Source organism: Hevea brasiliensis, chromosome 16, assembly GCF_030052815.1.
Source record: "Hevea brasiliensis isolate MT/VB/25A 57/8 chromosome 16, ASM3005281v1, whole genome shotgun sequence".
NCBI lineage: Eukaryota > Viridiplantae > Streptophyta > Magnoliopsida > Malpighiales > Euphorbiaceae > Hevea > Hevea brasiliensis.
In genome coordinates this window covers 55,885,353-55,907,607 of record NC_079508.1, presented here as the reverse complement: position 1 = coordinate 55,907,607, position 22,255 = coordinate 55,885,353, and the positions used below count along the sequence as shown (strand labels likewise).

The 22,255-nt window shown below is 32.7% G+C and overlaps 4 protein-coding genes across 4 annotated transcripts; all 4 read right to left on the bottom strand.

The window, feature by feature from the left end:
• Positions 1-738: 738 nt before the first annotated feature.
• LOC110645100 (scarecrow-like protein 33) lies at positions 739-5,211 on the bottom strand. Its single transcript, XM_058138622.1, has one exon. The coding sequence runs from the start codon at positions 2,980-2,982 to the stop codon at positions 934-936; it is 2,049 nt and encodes a 682-aa protein (XP_057994605.1). The 5' UTR covers positions 2,983-5,211; the 3' UTR covers positions 739-933.
• A 194-nt stretch (positions 5,212-5,405) lies between these two features.
• On the bottom strand, positions 5,406-8,397 carry LOC110645106 (scarecrow-like protein 30). Its single transcript, XM_021798145.2, has 2 exons — positions 6,487-8,397; positions 5,406-6,417 (listed from the first exon to the last, which is right to left on the bottom strand). The coding sequence occupies exons 1-2, from the start codon at positions 7,660-7,662 to the stop codon at positions 5,593-5,595; spliced, it is 2,001 nt and encodes a 666-aa protein (XP_021653837.2). The 5' UTR covers positions 7,663-8,397; the 3' UTR covers positions 5,406-5,592.
• Positions 8,398-9,603: 1,206 nt separating this feature from the next.
• On the bottom strand, positions 9,604-12,244 carry LOC110645096 (scarecrow-like protein 14). The gene has a single exon (XM_021798130.2). The coding sequence runs from the start codon at positions 11,869-11,871 to the stop codon at positions 9,766-9,768; it is 2,106 nt and encodes a 701-aa protein (XP_021653822.2). The 5' UTR covers positions 11,872-12,244; the 3' UTR covers positions 9,604-9,765.
• A 6,194-nt stretch (positions 12,245-18,438) lies between these two features.
• Positions 18,439-20,498, bottom strand: LOC110645116 (scarecrow-like protein 33). Its single transcript, XM_021798158.2, has one exon. It carries the CDS (start codon positions 20,298-20,300, stop codon positions 18,498-18,500), a length of 1,803 nt encoding a protein of 600 aa, XP_021653850.2. The 5' UTR covers positions 20,301-20,498; the 3' UTR covers positions 18,439-18,497.
• Positions 20,499-22,255: the final 1,757 nt, after the last annotated feature.

The following is a 22,255-nucleotide window of genomic DNA, read 5'->3' as shown; positions in this document are numbered from 1 at the left end:
GTGAATACGGCAAGGTATTGGAAATGTACTAATCTGGTAGTCGTTGTCAGATGATAAAAAGACAGAACAAAAGTATCTGAATAACTAGTCATAAATATCAGACGAATAATAGGTTATGATTTAGAAAAATTACTGAATTAATAAGGAAAAAAATCCATAGCTTCTAGAAAGAGAATATTCAAGGAACCTTTCGAACATGCGGCATTCATTGAGAAGAAGTGAAGGAATTGTTACTTAGCAGGGGAGATAGTTTTGGTGGCAGTCCCACGCTGTTTTGTGTTTAGGAAAAGCACACTCGTTTGTCTTGTGTAATTATTTAAGAGAGTTCTCAATTCTTGAGAAAGTTATGTTACATACATAATGTTAGGTATGTTAGGGCCAGCGGAAAATTATAGGAGTCACATCTGAAAATTTAGAGATTTATATTGGATTATGGGATAAATATTAATGCAAGTTCCACCATCGAAGTTATTGGATGAGGGAGGAAATTTGCATTAGATTATTTATGGGATATTGTGGAAATGTTAATGCAAGTTGCACCATTGAAGTTATTGGATGGACGCCAATGAAACGAGAGGGAGAGGGAGGAGAAAAGAAAACCGAAGTTAATTCTTGTATTGGGAATGACATGAAAGTTTATCTTGATATCATAGTATTATAGAATACTAGCAAAATACTATAGGATTTAGAAAAAGCAACTCAAAGAAAATGCATATTCACGAACATGACTAGCAACTCTTTTGGGATGTTAGTGAATCTATAATTAAAAAGCTTCTTCGCAAGTCCTTCACCAGGAAAGGTTAAATGAAACAGCTTAACAACAATCTGAAGTTAACAATAATATACCAGACCAGATAGGAGAAATTACACTTGTAATAGGAGCTCATAGTCTACTAATTCTAATAAGTTAATAAGCAGTGTTTTATATATATGTTAATCATGGACAGGTTTCCAAACTGAAAGTGCGCACATTATTCTCCCCTTCCATCCCTGCAGCATCCATTGGCTATCCTCATCAACAACAAAGTTCTTATTGTAATTCGATTTCACAGTAGATATGACTTTCTTCGTGATCTCCTGGTCTAATGGAATCTGCCTGAACCCAGCCCTAATATTTCGAACTTGCCATTGCCTATATGTCTCTGGCCTTTCAACCCTCTCCCAACCCTCGCAGGCTATGACATTCATGGCATACCTTCCAAATATTTCTTTCTCAAACATCAATCTCTCAGGTTCTTCACGGGGTATTGTAGCATCAATCATGTCAAAAATTGCTGAGAAGTGGAAGAGTGTGTCTCGAAAACGTGTGACAAAGAAGGGTGCATTGTATGTACCATTAACTACTCCATGGATGAAGATATCTGGATTAATTCTCCTCATTAGTTTCAGAACAATATCTCTCACACTCTTCACTACCATTGTGTCATCAGGGAGGTTCTTTAACCGATACAGACAGTTAACAACAATCATTTCATTTCTGTCTATCTTGAAATCCTCAAATTGGATACTTTCCCATTTCTGTACTATGGGGTTGTACTCAAATGGGACATTGAATCTCTCACAGTATTTTCTTAAGCGAAAACCTGTTTCTTCAACCCTTTCTGAAGGCCTGAAACCTGGTTGAGGAAACTCAATTCCTGTAATACGCAACTTTGGAGGTCCACCAGTCCTTGTTGAGAGACACTCAATAAGAGACGGCCATTGAAAGCCATAGAGAATGCCAAAATCAATAATGTGGAGCCTGCTCACTTTCTCTGCCAGTTTAATGATAGTACGGTTAGCATAAAGGAATGACATTGTGGCAAAAGGGCATGCTATAATATATGCGTGGTAAGCTTTTAGCATATCAGCAGCTGATGTTGTACTGCTTACGACAGGTGTATACCCAGGCGTCCCTGTGCCAGCCAACCGTGCCTCCAAGCCGTTTGCAAAGTAATGTGCCAATCTTTGGTTTCCATCCCCAAAAGAGGAAGAATATAGCCTTACCTGCTTTAGCAGTTCCTTTGCAGCCTTTTGGTCATTGCTAGCCACAGCTTGTGCACATTGAGGCAGGAGAGTCCACAAATCCACGACTTCCTTTTTACCACTACGTTTCTTTGACCGAGCTTTTCTACCATTAGACCCTTTCGTTTGCCCATCGCTCTTCAACTTCCCATCAGCATTATTTTGAAGAGCAAGTGATCCAGAATCGTCTTTTCTTGCCTGACCGAGCAACACTGCATCGAATATCTCTGTTTCGTCCGGCTTTTCAAGATAAACTGCAGAATGCTTGTTACTTCTTCCTTCTAAATAGGCACTTTCCTCAAGCTGATGATGTTTCCTCTCCCTCCAACCACTAAACGAATAGCAATCGTTTACATTTTCCTTCCACTGAGACTCTGATAGTATCAAAGAACTAGCATTTGAAATTGACTCGCTACATAAATCTGGCACCTGGATGGTATTTACATCAGATAATTCAAATTCAGCTTGGTCAAAAATCCAACTTGATTCAACCAAGTGGATGGAGGTTGTGCAAGTGTTGCTGCTATCACTACTGGCACTCCAAGTGAAATCACTGTCTAGGCTGTGAATGTTTTGATCAAAGCCAGACGATTGATCCGACAAAGGGGGGTATTTCTGGCCAAGAACATCATAGAAAGATTTCTCAGCAGCTTGCAGGGCTAAACTGTCCTGCAGCATGCAGTTCCTGCACTCTAGTTCTTCTTCCATAAGCATATCGCTTATGTACTTGAGAACAGAATTGGAGAAATCACCATTGTCAAGGGAATCTGCTACAGGGGTTGAGCCTGAATGTGATGCTGAATCACTACTTGAAGAGTGTGCATTTGTTGGAAACAGGGGTTGATGTGGATCTAGAGATTCAAGATTTAGTTCAAAATCATTAACAAGATGGTGATTTGGAAGGACTGACATGGTGCCATAGTCAAATCTGAATCTGGTAATGGCACCTCGAGGTGCTTGGAGTAGAGCATCATCCATAAAGGCTACTGATGTCTGGTGGAACCAGATGGAAATTTGATTCTCAAAAACTGTGAACTCTGATTCCCCCTTTTCCGGTTGCTGAGTATCTTGGGCCAAAAACCAACACTGAGGATTTAAGGAGAGCGAGAGGGGAAGAAAGATGAAATCTCACCTAATTTTACACCAAGTAACTATAAATCTCTCTCTCCGGTAGTAGACTCATTATTTTACTTCAAGAAAATAGAACAGAAAAATTGTTTCTACAATGCAAGCAGGAACAGCCCAGGAGCCTGTTTAGGAAGCCATTGAACCATGAACTGATGAAACTAACCAGCGGCCCAGCTTGCAATGATCGGCTTTGCATATATTAGTTAAGTTGTAGCCAATGGGAGATTATAAATGTTACGATTAACAAAGCAAAACTACATTTTTTTTCTTAAATTGAATATGTGGTTGACAAGCTAACTTCAAGAATCTGGATCCACAAGCCACTGACTTGGAAATGTGGATGCATATGGGGAAATTCTGGGAACTAGGTTTCCATCATGATGTCTTTATCAGTTTCTTAAATAAATGTATTCCCTAGCCCATCTGCCTCTAATTTAAAGTAGAATTTTTTTTCTTTCTTTTCCACCGATTTTCTTTTTGTTTTGGAGTCAAATATCAAATTATACCATGTTCTTTTGCAAGGTCTACCTACCTAGAACAATATTTGATTTCAGATTCCTCCTAATTTTTTTTGTTTCTTCTTTCTTGATCACCATCTGCACTATATTTGATGTCTGCCATGCGTCAAGAGGATGATACATATTAGTTGTTGGCTTTCTATAATCATCTAATTACTAATCACAACAGCTTAAATTACTGAAAATTCTGGCATGGTCTCCCCTCTCTTTGCAATTTGTCCACGTACACATGATAAATTGGAACGGGAGATATTAGGCAAAATAGTGATTAGTGTATGTGTATAACTAGGTTTTCATCTTTTAAGACTTCTGGAATCTAGTGTTTGATCTAATGTTTATTTTTAACTTTTTTTATTCTGTGATGCTGAATTCCAGAAGCACGCTGATTTTCTTGGATTTATCATTCCAGTACTACTTCATTGTAATTTTTGCCTAAAATTACTAAAAACTGTCACAAAAGTTCAAGACAAATAAGCTAATATGTATTTTTGGTTGCATTATTGGTGATATTTTAGTACTTAGGGGACCTTGAGAAAGCTGCCCGTTTTAGCTGCACTTGTGGACACTTATGCTTTTGTTTTCCCTTCTATAGAACCTCTGTTTGGCCGCTCCAATTGAACAGAGGATCAGTTGCAAATTCAAGAAAGGCATATTGGCAGAAATTTTGTTTCCTAGGTACCCTCAATGGGTGTGCCTATGTCTGCCATGACCAAGCTTAATAAAGCAAAGAGCTGTAGAACTATTCAGAGAACTCTGATGATAATAGGTGTATGGTTTATATAACAACCCATCTCCCTTTCTGCACCCTTGAATGCGTGTTTCCTAGTCAGTGTTAATGTTAATTATTTATTAACCATTGCTAGGATGCTGATCTCAAAAAGAAACACAAACACATCTATCTAAAAAAAATATATAATAGCTGGGCAATAAAATAGGTTGATGCTATGTTAAAACCAACAAGAAAATTCTCTTATTCCTATAATTTCTTAAATTTTTTTAGCTCCCTAATTCATTTAAAAAATTTATGATAATAGTTACAATTTAATTAATATTAGGAAAACTAGGAGTTATAATTATAAACTATATAAATTAAAGTTGTCTTTTTATTAAAATCATATACTTAATTCATTATAATAAAAGATTTATGATAATAATTACAACTTAATTAATACTAAATTAGCAAGAGTTACATTATAATTTATGACAATAGTTTAGCTAAGAAAGTTTTACTAATTCAGCAAAATTGTGTTTGGATTGAGGATCTTCCGCCCAACCTAGCAGTTCTTGTTGCCTCTGATGTAAACTTCTCCTCTTCTTGTTAATGTTATTCATGCGTTTTATTCTAAAAATAATAATAATAATACTAAAACAAATAAGAGTTATAATAATAAATTATATTATTCAATATGGCATATCAACTATCAAACTAATCACTCCTGAATATAAATAAAAGATATAATATTCAATCACGAATTTCTCAAACTAAATGATATTTTAATAATCAATGCATTAAAAGAAAATAAAAAAATAATTTGCACAAATATTTATAAATAATCTTCATCTTATAATAATTTATTTACATATATATTATTAGCATATTATCTTTATTCTTTATTTTTACTTTCAATTTATATTTATTTCTCATATTTATTTGTAAAAAGATATTTCAAATAAATTAAATATAAATAAAAAAAAAAACACTATATGCCATATCTTTATTTAGTTAAATAATATATCGATAATGAATCTACGCAATACGCAAGCAAATGCTTAGTATGCATATATAATGCGGTTCAAATTTCATCAATCAGGCAGGAAAAAATAGAACATCAATATTAAAATTTTCTGGCTATATTTACATGAAAAAAAAAAATTTCTAGTAGCACCTGATAAAGCATAAAATAAATCACTTATCCTAAGAAGTTAGGAGCATATCTTCATGTTACTCTTGGACTGGTTTCCAAACTGAAAGAGCATAGATGATTCTCCCCTTCCATCCCTGTAGCATCCACCGGCCATCTTCATCTACAACAAAATCCTTGTGATACTCTGATCTCACTGTGGATCTCACTTTCTTCAAAATCTCCTGATCTAATAAAAGCTGCCTGAACCCAGCTCTGATATTCCGAACCTGCCACTGCTTGTGTGTCTCTGGCCTTTCAACCCTCTCTGTACCCTCACATGCTATGACATTCATGATATCTCTTCCAAATACTTCTTTCTCATACAGCATTCTCTGCTCATCCTCGCGAGAAATGTTAACCTCAAACATATCAAACATAGAAGAGAAGTGGAAGAGTGCCTCCCGAAACCGAGTGACAAAGAATGGAGCATTATAAGTACCATTAACAACTCCATGGATAAAAAAGTCAGGTCTGATACTCCTGATCAATTTTAGGACAGCATCTCTTGCACTGTTTGCCACAACAGTGTCATCAGGGAGATTCCTCAACCGATACAAACAATTAACAACAGTCATCTCATCTCTGTCAATGTTGAGATCCTCATATTTGATGGTTTCCCATTTCTGTGCTATCACACTATACTCAAATGGGACATTAAACCTCTCACAATATCTTTGTAAGCGACGACCAGTTTCCTCCACCCTTTCTGCAGGGCGAAAACCGGGTTGAGGGAGCTCAATTCCTGTAATTCGCAACTTTGGAGGTCCACCAGGCCTTTCTGAGAGGCGCTGGATAAGGCAAGGCCATTGAAAACCATAAAGAATTCCAAAATCAATAATGTGGAGTCTAGTTGCTTTCTCTGCCTGTTTGAAAATGGTTTGATTAGCAAAGAAATTTGACATTCTCTTGAATGGGCATGCCTTAACAAATACCTGGTAAGCTTTTAAGATATCAGAAACTGGCGTCTTGTTGCCTACAAGTAGTGTATATTTAGGTGTCCCAGTACCAGCCAAACGTGTCTCGAGGGCCTTGGAAAAGTAATATGCCAATCTTTGGTTTCCATCCCCATAAACTGAAGAATGTTGCCCAATCTGCCTAAGTAGCTCCGTTGCAGTCCTTTGGTCACTGACTGCCACAGCTTGTGCACACTGGTTTAGCAGAGTTGGCAAATCCACCACTTCTCCTTTGTTTGCCTGTCTCCTTCCTCGCGCCGTTCTACCATTAGATCCTTTCCTGCTTGCTCCATTCTGTGACTTTTCATGAACAGCACAAGTTTCAGACTCATTGTTTTCACTTGAACAAAGCAATACCCTATCAAACATCTCCGACTGCTCAGACTCTGCAAGAGAAATAGCAGAATGCTTGTTGTTCCTCCCTTCTTCTAAATAATCACCATCCTCACGTTGATGATTTTTCCTTCCCTGTGAACTATTTGGTGAGTAATCTCTCTCCATGTCTGAGTTGCTCTTTGGTGCCAATACCAAAGAATCACCATCTCCTATCCCTTGCCTGAACACTGTTAATGGTTGTATCTCACTGTGGAAATCTGGTCCTCCAAGGGCACTTTCAGGGGAGTCAATAAGAGAACTTTGAATTCCTTGATCAAAAATCCAATTTGATTTTTCAACTGAAGTGTTTACAGCAGCTGGATAGGTCTTGCTGCTATCAACACTGCTACTCCAAGGTGAATTATCAACAGGACTTTCAACATTTTGAGAACAGTGATCCAAGGAGTGGGGATATTCCTGACCAAGGACATCATAGAAGGATTTCTCAGCAGCTTGGAGGGCCAAACAGTCCTGCAACATACAGGTTTTGCCCTCTAAGTCCTCTTCCATAAGCATATCACTTATGTACTTAAGAACAACATTATTATTTGGATCATGTCCTTCTGAGCTCAAGGACGAAGAAGATGATGATGTGAAGTCATTAGGAGGTTGTGGATCAAATGAAGGAGAGGGGGAATAAGGAATACTCAAGTTATTATTGAGCTCATGCCCTCTAAGAAGATTACTATTTGGAGAGAAAGAAATTGGGAAATGGTCAAATTTATTGCCCAGCTTGAATCTATTCATGGAATTAGGAAATTCTTGGAGAAGGGTATCCATGATGAACAACAACAGTTCTTTCGGTTCCCAAACAATTTGAGGAAAAGCAATCAGGACAAGATAAGAAACCTAAGGCTCACGTTTCCCAGATATTTTTAAAAATTAAAATAGGAAAAAGTCTTGACCTAATTTTAAACAGTTGAGTAGATCTCAGCTGAATAAATGTGCACGAAACGATAAAGAACCAAAAAAACCAATTGAACTAGTGGGAGAATCCAGAATTGAAGAGAGAGATAAACATACAGTAGAGATTACAAGGACAACGCTATAAAAAATAAAATAAAATAAAACAAACCTTGACTTAGACCTAAAAGTTCTGTAGTTCTTAGTTGTATAGATGTGCAAGAAACAATAGAATACCTAGAAGACCAGTTGAACAAGAGAATACCAGAATATAGAAAGGAAAATTAGAGTTCAAAAAAAAAAAACTATGGCAACAGAAAACAATCAAGAGATCAAATCAGAATTTAATGAAAGTTAAAGAATAAAAGAAGGTAGATGTGAACTGTGAAATACCGAGAAGAGGAAATTCCAGTGTAGCTCAGTGAAACCACAGCTTGAGAGAGATGCTGGGGAGCATGAAGGGTCTGAGAGAGTGAATACACTTATTTAAAAGAGAATCTGGGCAGCCATAACCTGGGGGAGAGAACCAGCGCCTTCTCGGAAGGTCTGTTAAAGAGAGACAAAAACCAGCCGCCAGCACTGATTAGCGCTAGGTAACCTTTGGAGGTCCAAAGAGTGCTGGATGGCAATAATATATGTTCCCGTGTTGACCTTTGACTACGTTGTCGTGTTCCTTTTTTTTTAGTATTTTAATGTTCTTGATCAGCAAGTCATTCACCAGATTTAGAAGTGTATTTGTTAGGATGTACAAGTCACACAATGGGGTCTGAATTCATGAACTTGAATAGTTGCATGATTAAGTTAAATCATCTAAAATGAAGAAAAGTATGAACATGGCTAAAACAAAATCATGTCAAACTCTCAAACATTTATCAAGTTTTAAACTATTATTGTTAAACTCTCAGACTTTTATCAAGAATCACAATTAAAAACAAGAAAATTTAAAGACAAATCATGTAGAAGAAAAATTGCTTACATTAGAATTGAAGTATATTGGGAAAATTTACCTCGATAATTTAATTTAAAATAAATTTAATTCATAAAATAATGAGATTCTTCAAACTAAGCTAAGATTAGTCTAAATACATATTAGCTGTTTGCCCAAGTAAATCAGGCTACTCACACACGTACTCATCATCTAATCACTACCTGATTACTAAAATTAAGGGCAAGAGTAATCAATTTTTATTCCAATTTATTTACCCCAACTTAATCAACATGTTACTTTACCCCAAACTATTTTTTTTCAAAAAAATTAATTTCTATTGAAATTCGTATTCACAATATAATTTATTTTTTTTTATAATATTTTATAAAATAAATTTAATATAATGCATAAAAAAAATATTGATGAAATCCGTTGTGTGAAAAGAAAAATGAAATTTTTATAGATTTATAGTTTATCCTTTGCTTATGATTTGTGAGGGTGGGATAGAGAAAGTTTTTATTTAATAGGAGATGGGAGAATAAACTCAAAAAAATATGTATTCAACCGCTGAACTAAGTTAAACGAGGTAACAAGAAGAAGATTAGGTGGTTATGTTGCTTATATGAAAATTGATAATTTATTAACATTTATTATTAATGACCTATGCTATTGACTTAATTAACAAAATTTTAATTGAAATTAAGGAATTAAATTGATTTCATGGACTAAGTTTGGGGGCCCATTGGATATTTACATATAGGAGAAGTAAATTGGGCTTAGGCTCGGGCCTTGGACTTACACTTTTATGTTAGAGTTCAGCCATCCCAGCTTAAGAAGTTTAAAAAGGTACCAATCTGCAGCTATTTTACGTCCCATTAAGAAAAAGAAAGTTTAAAAAGAGAACTTGTAATTGTTATTCATAAATCACAGTTCACTAATTCTATGTAGTTAACCATAAACGTTGTTATTCAATTGTATAGACTATAGAGTCATTTCCAGGACTGCAAAATCTCAAGTCCTTGACAGGAGGGGGAAGAAAAATCTTGTACTTGTTACTCCTGGACAGCTTCCCAAGCTGAAATAGCATGAATTATTCTCCCTTTCCATCCCATCAGCATCCAATGCCCATCTTCATCAATCACAAAATTCTTGTGATAATCAGACTTGATATTCCTCACTCTTTTCATGATATCTTGGTGTAATGGCAGCTGCCTAAACCCGATCCTCGAATTCCTATTCTGCCATTGCTTATATGTCTCTGGCCTTTCAAACCTGTCCGTACCTTCGCAAGCTATTACATTCATAACATCCTTTCCAATCAATTCTCTCTCGAAAACCAGCCTTTCTTGATCTTCCCGAGTTGCATTTGCCTCGAACATGTCGAACAATGCAGAGTAATGGAAGAGTGTTTCACGAAATCTTGTGTTGAAGAAGGGAGCATTGAAAGATCCATTAACAACTCCGTGGACGAAAATATCGGGATTGATTCTCTTGATCAATTTCAGAACAGTATCCCTTGGGCTGTCCAGCATAATTGTGTCATCTGGTAGGTTCTTCAATCGGTACATACAGCAAACAGCAACCACCTCATCTCCGTGAATCTTGAGATCCTCAAATCGAATAGTTTCCCATTTCTGTGCTATGGCATTGTACTCAAATGGGACATTCAATCTATCAGCCAATCTTTTTAAGCGACGCCCCGTCTCTTCAACCCTTTCTGCAGGCCGGAAACCTGGCTGCGGATAATCAATTCCTGTAATGCGAATCTTGGGAGGTCCACCAGGCCTTGTTGATTGACGGTAGATAAAGCAAGGCCATTGAAAACCATAGGAAATGCCAAAATCAATAATGTGGAGCCTGTTTGCCTTGTCTACTACTTTGGCAATTGTTCTGTTAGTGAAAAAATTTGTCATCTTCCTGAAAGGGCATATTGAAACATAAAGTTGGTATGCTTTCAGGATATCAGCAACAGTCGTTGAAGGTCCTGCAATCACGTTTTGAACCAAATTTTCAGTGCCTGCTAGACGTGCTTCAAGCGCATTAGCGAAATAATGAGCCATTCTTTGGTTTCCATTTCCGAATGGAGAAGCATGTAGCCTTATCTGCTTTAGTTGCTCATATGCAGTCCTTTGATCACCGCTTCCCACGGCTTGTGCACAGTAAATTAGGCGAGTGGATAAATCCATCATCTCTCTATCATTAGCCAGTCTCCTTATGCGTGAGTTAGATGCTTGTGATTGTTCATTCTGCTGCAATTTCTTGCTTTCTTCGTTCCGTGATGCATCATATAGAGGACATGGTGTGGCCTCATTGTTCTCAACCTTACGCAGAAATGAATTATCAAAAATCTCCAATTGTTCAGACTCTCCGGCAAGGACTGCAGAATGCTTCTTTCTTCTTCCTTCTTCAAAGCAGCAATTATCATCAGGTTGATAATTTTTCCTTCCTCTTGACGGATTTGATGCATAGAACCTTCCATCATTCACTACATATTGCTCTGCCAAGTCTTTCTCTAGATCTGGAGGCTTCGATGGCTTGCTCGTGGTCGCCGGTGCCAAAATCACAGAATAATTATAAGGAGGGGACATATTAACATTCCCCATCACACCACTGACCTTCCCAGAAGAGTTTATATCTCCGCATAAATCTAGTGGTGGAAATATGAACTCGTTATGAGGAGGTTGTAAAACAGAGGATTCATCAGAAATCCAATTGAACTCAGTAGCCATGTTGCTGCTGTCAACACTACTAGTTGGAGTGACATTCTCATCTGGGCCTACTGCGTTTCGATGAATAGGAAAAGGGAATTGATCAGACGAAGGTGGATACTTCTCGCCAAGGACTTCATACAAGGACTTCTCAGCAGCATGAAGAGCTAAGCAATCCTGCAACATATAGGGTTTATCCTCCGATTCTTCTTCCATTAAAACGTCATTTATGTACTTGAAGAAAGCGTGGGAGAAATCGAAGGTTTCACTATTGTAGGGAGAATCACTATTCGAGCTCGATTCCATAGATGGAATATTGGCACTAGGAGATTGCAGGTTGGCAGAAATTGATAGAGGGTTCATGGAAGCAAGATTGAATTCAAACCCATCAACAGAATTATGATTTGAAGTAACTGCAAATGATCCGCACTCACACTCGTCTCCGTTCATTGAAGCGGAGGAGCAAGTGGAGTACTAATTGGATAAATATACGAAAACAAGAAAAAGGACTAAAGAATCAAGTGAAGGAAAATTTCCAGAAACTGGAAGCCAGATATCTATGGACGGTCACAAATGATACAAAAAAATTGCCATAAGATGGTCAGAGTTACTGTAGCAACAAGGCGAGGAATATTCAAATGCTACAAAAATATGAACAAATAAAGTAAAATCTGACAGGCGCAATTATCGGAAGTTCAGCTTCATGGAAACCTCACAGACCCTTAGCATCCGTTAAATGGCATTTGTGGGGCAATAATCCTGCGTCTCTCTCTATGTATTAAAGATCAAGAAATCTGTAGTGTGTCGGAGCCAAATGGGATTGGACAAGGCTAACGTCAAACTTAGTATTTTTAATATACAAGGTGAGTAGTTGCATTCGAGGGATGTCTTTATCCATATATTATATTATATTATCATATAAAAAGGGAAATTACGTCATTGACTCATGCCAATGTTGTGGAATTGTCAATTTAAGATTTTGATTAAATATTCGCTTAAGGAAAATTGGACTAATTTTCTGAGAAAGTTTACTAAAGAAATTAAAAAAAAAGAATTCATATATATATATATATATATATATATATTAATTTTTGAAATTCCTTTATAATAAATAAAATTTATGTTTTCTATCTGTTTTTTAATGCAAAACAATGACATTTTTATAATCAAAATTACACTATAATTTTTTATAATTAAAATTGGATAATTAATTAAAAAAATAACTTTTTAAAATGATAAAACTATTATAAAATAAATGAGTAATACATATTAAAAAATTTTAAATATAAAATAAAATTTTAAATTATTTTATAATATTTTAAAATTGTGAAAAATATGAATATTTTTTATTTATTCAAATTAAAATTCGTTTTTATCATTTACAGATGAAAAATTTTTTATATATTTTTTTATTTTTTATAAAAAATAAAAAAATAATTAAAAAAATAAAAAAATGAAAACAGAAAAAGCTCTCAGTATCCCTACAACTCTAAACTAATCATATTTGATTAAAAAAATTATTATTCAATCGCTAAATTTTATTATTAATAGTAATTAATTTTTATATTTTAAAAAATTAAATATTTAATCCATGACTTTTGTAAGCTTCCGTCTAATTAAAACAAAATTGAGGTTAGTTAACATTGTTTTCATTGGTCTGAATAGAGAGAAATATTTGTAATGACTAAGTTACCCTCAACTTTTCTTGCTCTATTATGGCTAGGGGTGTGCAAACGGTCGGTTTGGTTCCGAACCGAACTGAATCGATAAAATAAAAAATCAAAAATTAAAAATTTTAAAAACCGAACCGAATTGATAAATATCGATTCGGTTCGGTTTTAAACTGATCAAACTGAAATTTATAAAATTTCATATTTTTAACATTAAATCTAAATAATAAAAACATAAAAACAAAAAAAATTAGAAATCAAAACTCAAAAATCTTAAGGTTCGGTTCGGTTTTCTTTGATTTTAGTTCGGTTTGATTCAATTTGATTCGATTTTTTTTATTTCCTATATATATTAATAATTTCGGTTCGGTTCGATTTTTTTGATTTTTTTATGAAAATAATCGAACCGAACCGATTAATATGAAATTATTAAAATTATAAATCGAACCAAATCGATTAAATTTTAAAATTGAATCGATTGAACCGAATTAATCAATTCGATTCAATTTTTTAATTTAAACCGAAAATTGCACGTCCCTAATTATCGCATCTAGAATCCTTTCACTTCTGTTTGACGGCCGCCACAACAACGCCCTATAACTACTACACCGACATTATAGCATATGAAATCTAAAATTAAACAAAGGTACCTCAGTTTTGATTGAATTAAAAGTCAAAACTAAATAGTTTAATTTCTAGTATACAATGACACTAACTGTTATTAATAATAAAATCTACTAAATGTTATTAATAATAAAATCTTTTGATTAAATAATAATTTTTTCTATTTGCTCGGCAATAATTACAAAATCTTTATAATATGAAGAAAAGTGACTTCTTTTCTTTTTTATTTTCATGCAGATGTATTTCTTCCAGAACATATATATTTTTTTCAATAATTGACTGTTAAATAATTTAAATTTCTTGGTAACTTTTTATTATTTAAGCTCGCTTAAACTTAATCTTAAAATTCCATTGCGTAATAATTTTTAAAATAAAATTTATTATTTTAATTAAAATTAAAATATTATCTCTTTTATTTAAACTATTCGATAGTCTTCTATTTTATACTAGTATTTAGAAATAAAAAAAGTGATTAATAAAAAATTACTCATCTTAAATTTTAGAGATTGAATAAACATTTTAATTAGAGTCAACAAAATAATATAACTATTTTTATATTTAATAATTATTTCAACAGTTTTTTTTATTAAAAATTTTTACTTTAAATTATTATATAAATAATTAATCATTAATAATTAAAATCTAACGATTATCAACTATTAAAATAATTAATCGTTATTAGAATAACTAATATTGCTAAATAAAGTTGAGAGAAACTTGTGAGATGAAGCAGGTATGTTCCATTCAATGGTAAAAAAGGGCAATTTTAAATCATTACAAGATTTGGCGTACAAATTCAAATCAATATTTTGTTTTTATAATTTCATTCATACATTTAAATTCAAAACCATAGCTGCATTAACGCAGTATAATTAATAAATAATTGAAAATGTGTAAATAACCGAAGCCGCCGGTGTTCAATTCCGTCGGACACATACGACAAGCAGACAAGAGGAAAGGAAACACGCAAACCCTTTCCTCCTAAAGCGACGATCCTCAATTGATTAACATGGAGAACCGTCGTCCCACTCATTTTCATATTTCAATCATCGAACTGGACCATCTTTGTGACCTTATATCCATCTGTTTTCTTTGTAAATTGCTTTTTCTTTCCTGTTAATTTCATTATGAATTAGAAAGTGCAATATTTTTATTCCATCTAAGCTAAGAATGATAATAAGCAAAATAAAATTAATATTTTTAATATTTGAATCTATTTGAAGTTTAATTAAAATTTAATTTAAATTATTGTAATTCATCTTAAATTTGATTATTAATATTTAAATAATATTTAATATTTTAGTTAGTAATTTATATAAAAATATATATTTATCAATAATTTATATTGCAGAAATGTTATAATTGTATAAAATTTAGCTGTGAAATTTTTTTTTAAATAACTTTTTATTATCTAATAAAAATATTGAAAACTATTCCTTAAAAAAAAAATAAAACTATAGAAAAATACTTTCTAATATTTGTATTTGAAAAATATCATTTTTTTCTTCCAAAATATAAATTTATGGACATATTAAACTGATAATAACTTTTTGTTTTTAAATTTATTTTTAATAGCAAAAAAAATATATTTAAAAATTATAAATTATTGTCGTCATAAAAATTACCGATATAAACGTCAATATTTTTTTTTAAAACATTACAAATTAATAAATGGATTGGGTGGCCGGTGCTGTGGTAATCTGAATGCAATATAATTAATAAATAATTGAAAATGTGTAATAACCGAAGCCGCCGGTGCTGTGGTAATCTGAATGCAATATAATTAATAAATAATTGAAAATGTGTAATAACCGAAGCCGCCGGTGCTGTGGTAATCTGAATGCAATATAATTAATAAATAATTGAAAATGTGTAATAACCGAAGCCGCCGGTGTCCAATTTTCTCGGACCCATAAGCAGAGGAAATGAGAATCCACTCACCCCTTTCAATCATCAAATTAGACCTCCTTTTTTCCCTCCACCACTACCGTCTCTCTCTCTCTCTTTTTTTTATTTTTTTTTATTTTTTTTTATCAATTAAAGTTAAATTAATAAATTATATAATAGGAGATAAAGCTTTATTTTTTTATTATAAAAATAAATAATTTATTTAAAAAAAAAATAATCATAAAAAAAGTAAATATAGAGACTTAAATTCAAAGTGATAAATTATCATTAATTGAATTAATTAGATTGAATATGTAATTAATTGAAATGTAAACCCTAATTCTGTATTTTTTAGAACTCTTCACCTCTATCTCTATAATATGTAGAAAGGTTAATCAGACTACTTAATTAATTGTAAATTTTATATATATATATATATATATATATATATATATATATATATTAATTTCATTATGAAATTGAAAGGATAATATTTTTATTCAGATCAGCATTTACTTGTATGACATGAATTAATCGTAAGTTATTTAAATTTATACTTAATTTAAAAAATTTTTTAATAATTAAAAAAAATTAACTGATAGTAATGTAAAATAACTTGTGCCTTTCTCTAAATAAATCCACCTAATTGAAGAAATTAGGTTCAGCAGAAATATTTAATAAATTATTATTTAATTTGGATTAAAATTAAAATTTTAAATTTTTATAATTTTAAGGAAGTAAAAATAATATATATTTATTTATCGCCGCCTATGAGAGAATTAATGAAGCTAAAATGATAATGGAAATTAAATGAAACAACGAAGAATGCAATTAATTGGTTACCTGCTACAGTAAATTCTAAGCATGGCTATGAGTCAGAATAAAATATATTAAAGGAGTCACAATTATTTTATAGACTTAGGTAGATTCATTTCATCTAGTCTTTTATCCATAATTAAAGATTGTGATTATTTTTCTTTTTGTCTGGAGGAACTTAACTTTCATTTTCTTTATGGAATATAAGTTCTTTGAATCCGATCGAAGTTATTCAGCACGAATTATATGGCAAAGAATGTATTAAAAACAAAAAGGGTGTTGTAATTTCCCAACAATAATTGTTCTTCCTCCATTTGTTTTTGTTTCATTTTCCTCTTTAAAAATGCAACCTCCTAATTGAGTCCTTGCCATTAGCACTATAGGACGGCCATTAGGTCAATGTCAAATTTATTATTCTCTGGGCAATAAAGACAAATCTAGTAATTTCTCTATTCATGGCTGCGTCTCTTAATTAATTAATTAATTGTTAGTCTCAATAAAGATTTTAAAATTATACAAGAATGTTTCATATTCGAACATTGGTGTGTTCAGATGAAAATATTTATAATAAAAAAAAATAAAATTATATATGTTATCATTAAGCAAAATTTATCGATACCTTAAATCATACAAATTTTTTTTTATTTTATTTAAAATTTTCAACTGAAACATAATTGAGACTCTTTAGAACATTTAGAATGACAGTAATCTTCTTTGTAAACGTAATTTATCCTGCATTGAAATCTTGGATTTTATTTTATTTATTAGGAAGTTTATTCTCTTTAAATTTTTCTGTTCAAACTTATTTCTATATTCATTCGTTACTTAGAACAACTTCATGACATTAGATTTACAAAAAAAAAAAGAAGAAAAACTGTTCTTTGAAAATTTGAATAAATCAATTCTCTATTAAAAAAAATTATTTAGTGAAATTTGAATGTTTGATGATGTTGTGGTCAATAATTTTATCTATGGCTTTTTTTTTTTTATTTTTTTATCCCTCCTCTGCGGAAGGGAAAAATGATCTAAACTCTTCTCACATGCTTACAGGTGTACTAAATTGCTATTAAATGTACTAATAAATTTTAGTTTAGTTGTATTATTAAAATCGTTATAAAATTTTAAATTTAAATTCTAATCAGATTAATGAATTTCAGAAAAAATTATTATCAAATGTAACTTTATTTTTTTTTTATCTTTTGTTTTCGCATGTCTTCCTTTGGTATTTCCTCGTCTTCGAGTTTGAGTATCAAAGTTAATTATAAAAAAAAAAAAAGAAAAGAAAATTCTTTTATCTCGTATTTCCTCTGCACTTTCTACCTCACCAAACACAAAATACCCAACCACTCGAAACTAAAACACACATCTCTAAACGTCCTTAATCTTTTTGGTGCAAGTGGCGCATTGGAGAGTCTAATTAATGACCGGGTTTAGCTAAATGCCTATGATTAAGTTTTTTTTTTTTTAGTTTTTATTAAATTAATAAAATTCTCGATTTATTAAAAAAGAAACCTTCATTTAAGATCAAATGGTAATCCTTATTATTTATGGAGTCAAATTTTTTACTTTATTATTGAAAACAATTAAGTGGCATGTGTCTATTCGAGCTTGGACAATTTCCCTTACCAGAAAGAGAAAAAATTGATTTAGATAAATTTATTATATGTATGCATGAGTTTCGTTTTTGTGAGTTTTATTAGAAATATTGTGTCTTGATTTTGATGAACTAAATCTAAATAATTTTCTTTTTTTTTTTTAAATAACTTTTTAATTAGTTATTATATGTTCTATGTCTATTTCTTTTATTAAGTGAAGAGGAAACAACCCAGCAATGAAAACAGTTGAGAAAACAAAATGTTATTTAGCTGCGTACCACAAAGTGCTAATTTGCAAATACAAATTGAAGTGCGAAATTGCAAGAGCTAGCAAAGTACAACTCAAATAAGGATTTTGCCCAAAATGCAACAAGTCCATAACACGTTAAAATATATAACAATCTTCATCAACATAAGTACGTAATTATTATGGAGAGACCAAAAGCAAAGATAATTCCAATATGTTCTTTCTCTTTGGAAATTGCTATGCAGATTTCCAACAAGAGAGGCCAAAAAGGATTCTTCCTTTCCATCCCTGAACAATCCAATCTACATCTTCATCCATCAAAAAGTCCTTGTGGTAATGTAACTTCACTTGTTCCTTCATATTTTGCATGATCCCTTGGTTCAATGGTAGTTGCCTGAGCCCAGCCCTCATATTCCTAAGTTGCCACTGCTTGTACGTCTCTGGCCTTTCAAGCCTCTCTGATCCTTCACATGCTATCACATTCAAGATCCTCTTCCCATATATCTCTTGCTCAAGCACCATTCTCTCAGGTACGTTGTGGGATATATTGGATTCAAGCATATCAAACAGCGATGAGAAGTAGAAAAGAGCCTCTCGAAACCTCGTGGTGAAGAAGGGAGCATTATAGCCCCCATTCACTATACCATGAATGAAGACACTTGGATTCATCCTCCTTATCAAGTTAAGAACAGCATCCCTCTGGCAGTTGATGTCTACGTCTGCTAATGTCTCATCAAGCAGGTTACTGGACCGATATAAACCGGTAACAATGGTAACTTCATCTCTGTCTATCTTGAAGTCCTCAAATCGGATACTTTCCCATTTCCTTGATACTGCAGTGTACTCAAAAGGAACATTAAGTCTCTCACAAAAACTTGCTAAGTAACTTCCCGTTTCCTCAAGCTTTGGTGCTGAATCGAAAACAGGTTCGGGGATCTCCATTCTTGTAACACGAAGCACAGGAGGGCCTCCAGGTCTTGTTGAGAGATGATGGATTAGGGAGGACCATGGGAAACCATACACAACACCAAGGTGTATGATATGGAGCCTATCTGCTTTTTCTGCAACTTCCATAATGGTGTGGAATACGAAGAAATTCGATATATACAAGAAAGGACTAGCTGAGAAAAGGAGCTTCCAAGCATCTAACACGCAAGTAGGTGGCACCTTAATAGTAGCTAGAGCTGCAAATGCCTCACTCCCAGTACCAACGATGCGCCCCTCAAGAGCATTAGCAAAGCAATGGGCAAGCCTCTGACATCCGTCGCCACACGGAGTAGAATGCCGCCTAATCTGCATTAATAGTTCAGTTGCAGTTTTGTGATCATCGCCTGATACAGCTTTTGCACAGTGAATCAAAAGAGTGCTGAGATCAACCAATTTTCGGGTCTTAACCGGAGTCATTTCACCATTAGATCCTCTTGATTGCCCCTTCTGATGCAATATCAAGCTGGTTGGTGCATTTTGAAAATCTTCATTAAGGTTAAAGAAATCATACTCATGATCAATGTCCCTTTTACCTTTGGTTGTCTTAGCCGCCACCACGGGAGTCACTCTATTGTTTGCAAAATCAAGAATCATTTCTTTTCCATGCAGATGGCTGAATTCCCCAGTTTCCACTCTCCATCCTCTAATAGACTGCAATTCTTTAGTTCCAGAAATGCTTCCAGCTGGAGGAAAGGAAGGAGATGAATTGGACTCAAATCCCAGTGGCAAAGTAGCAACTGTACTGGAAGATTCATGTTCATGAACATCGCGAATCATCAAGCTAGAATTCCTTGCAACCTTGTTGTTAGCTGTGGTGCAGCAAGTACTAACTTGGTTGTCTAGATACTGATTTTGATATGGAGGTGCACAATGAATATTGGTGGAAGGGAGAAATTTTGGAGCAAGAACATCATGTAGGGATTTTTCAGCTGCCTGAAGAGCGGAATGCTGTAAAATGCAGCAACTTTGTTCCTCTAACTCTTCCTCCATAAGAGCGTGGTTGATGTACTTCAAAACAGCATCAGCTGAAGGATATTGAACAACTGGGTTCATGAGTCCCGAATAGGGATTTCTGGTTGTTACCAGGAATTTTTTTTTTTTTAATATTACCAGGAATTGTTAACAAAGAAAGATGTATATATATGAAGTAAACAAACGTGATAATCAACAGGAACTGAAAAACTTGCTGGTAATTGGTTTGTGAAGAGTAAATGAAGAGGAATGCATCCAACAAGATAGATGGAAAGCTGAGACTACAAGTTTAAAAGTAAATAACCCTCTTTCCCTCTGCAATATTCATCCTGTCGCTTTCAGCTGCACACGACTATGGTGGTGACATTTGTTAATTTGATTTACTATTGCCTTGCTGAAAATTTTTTTCCTACAAGTCTAATATATCAACGTACGTCAGCCTTTAAACTCCGACTACTAATTGACTAATAGTGTATTCTATATCACAACAATATATGGAGTTAAATTAACCATATTCATATAATCGTATAATTACATAAATATAAAAAATATATATATATAATTTACATAATTGAAATGTAAAATTTATGTATATGAATAAAATAAGAACAAAAAATTTAAGTAGTAAGATACAATTACTCTGAACTTTCAAATTCTAACTTTGACGTATTTTTTGAATTTCTCACTAAAATAAATTAAACTTTCAATTTATGCCATTAGCTATCATCACAGATTTCACAAAATATTTCTATTGACTATGAAATTTTGAAAAATCAATTTTATAAACACATATCCAAAATTTTAGCCACATAAATTATAGAAATAACAAAATTTTAATCCAAAATTAATTAAAATAAGTTATATACATCATTTTCCATCATTTATCCCTATTTAAAGTAAATTTCATTTCAATAAATTTTTTTATATCACTATCCTCCATGTCATTTTAAGTTCTCTCATTCACTTCTTTCACCTTAAATTATCATATTTGCAAACTGTATATTTGATATTTTACATTGGACATGTAAATATATCGTCTAATTTAACATCCAAGTTCTATCATATTAATTTTGTGGATGTATTGTACCTTAAATAATCAATATTTATATCTATATAACATAGCTAACTTAATTAAGTGATATGAAACTGACCTTTAACTTCGTTATGAATTCTATTATCGCATAATAATAATAATAATAATAATAATAATAATAATAATAATAATAATAATAATAATAATAATAATCTGGAAATAAATAAAGACTCATAATTAATTTGTAGCAGATTATTTTGGCCACTGGATCCCAAATGTAAAACATCCTGCCGTAGTTTGCGAACAAGAAATCATGATACTGCATGTGAAACTAAATCCTGCTTCTTAAGTTTTACGAAGTCTAGGCGTTGTTTACGCTATCTCCAGCTTCTGTCATCCTATCAATTCCAGTATGAAACAAATTCATAGAATTTGAACCTTGAATGTGAAACCATGAAATTAACATCAGAAATGAAAACCTTGACAGGATTGAATATACAATTGTTGGATTGAATATTTTTAATTTGACACTTCAAATTTGTGGATTGTAACCCTATTTAATTTTAAGGGTTGCTGTTGTCATAGCTAAAAAATTAAGAAATTTTAAAATATAATTATTATATGTATACAATTTTATTATGATCATAATTGATTATAAAGTGTCCCATATAAATTCCATCCCAATCGACTATTAAAGTATACAACGATTTCATGAAACAAATTCTTCACAAGGGCATGGCCACAACCTATTAAATTAGTTATGTTTAGTTTGTCTAAAATGTCTTTCCTTGATGTATACTATGATTTATATCGTTTAAATACTTATTACCTCTTTTATCGTGGAAAGATTCTTTGTAAATGCATTCATACTTTCTAAAGTGTTTAACTTAGATATTGTTTTTTTAGTTGAGACAATATGTTCAGACATCTCTTTTTCTCTAGTTAAATGAGTTTGGGGTATGGGAACACTTGACTGGATTGGACTCTCAGGTTGGTTACTGGT

Coding starts and splice junctions, on each gene's coding strand:
- LOC110645100 (XM_058138622.1), bottom strand. CDS start 2,982: ATGGATGATGCTCTACTCCAAGCACCTCGAGGTGCCATTACCAGATTC.
- LOC110645116 (XM_021798158.2), bottom strand. CDS start 20,300: ATGAACCCAGTTGTTCAATATCCTTCAGCTGATGCTGTTTTGAAGTAC.
- LOC110645106 (XM_021798145.2), bottom strand. CDS start 7,662: ATGGATACCCTTCTCCAAGAATTTCCTAATTCCATGAATAGATTCAAG. Junction 6,418..6,486: donor ATATCTTAAAAGCTTACCAG/GTATTTGTTAAG, acceptor ATTTTCAAACAG/GCAGAGAAAGCAACTAGACT.
- LOC110645096 (XM_021798130.2), bottom strand. CDS start 11,871: ATGAACGGAGACGAGTGTGAGTGCGGATCATTTGCAGTTACTTCAAAT.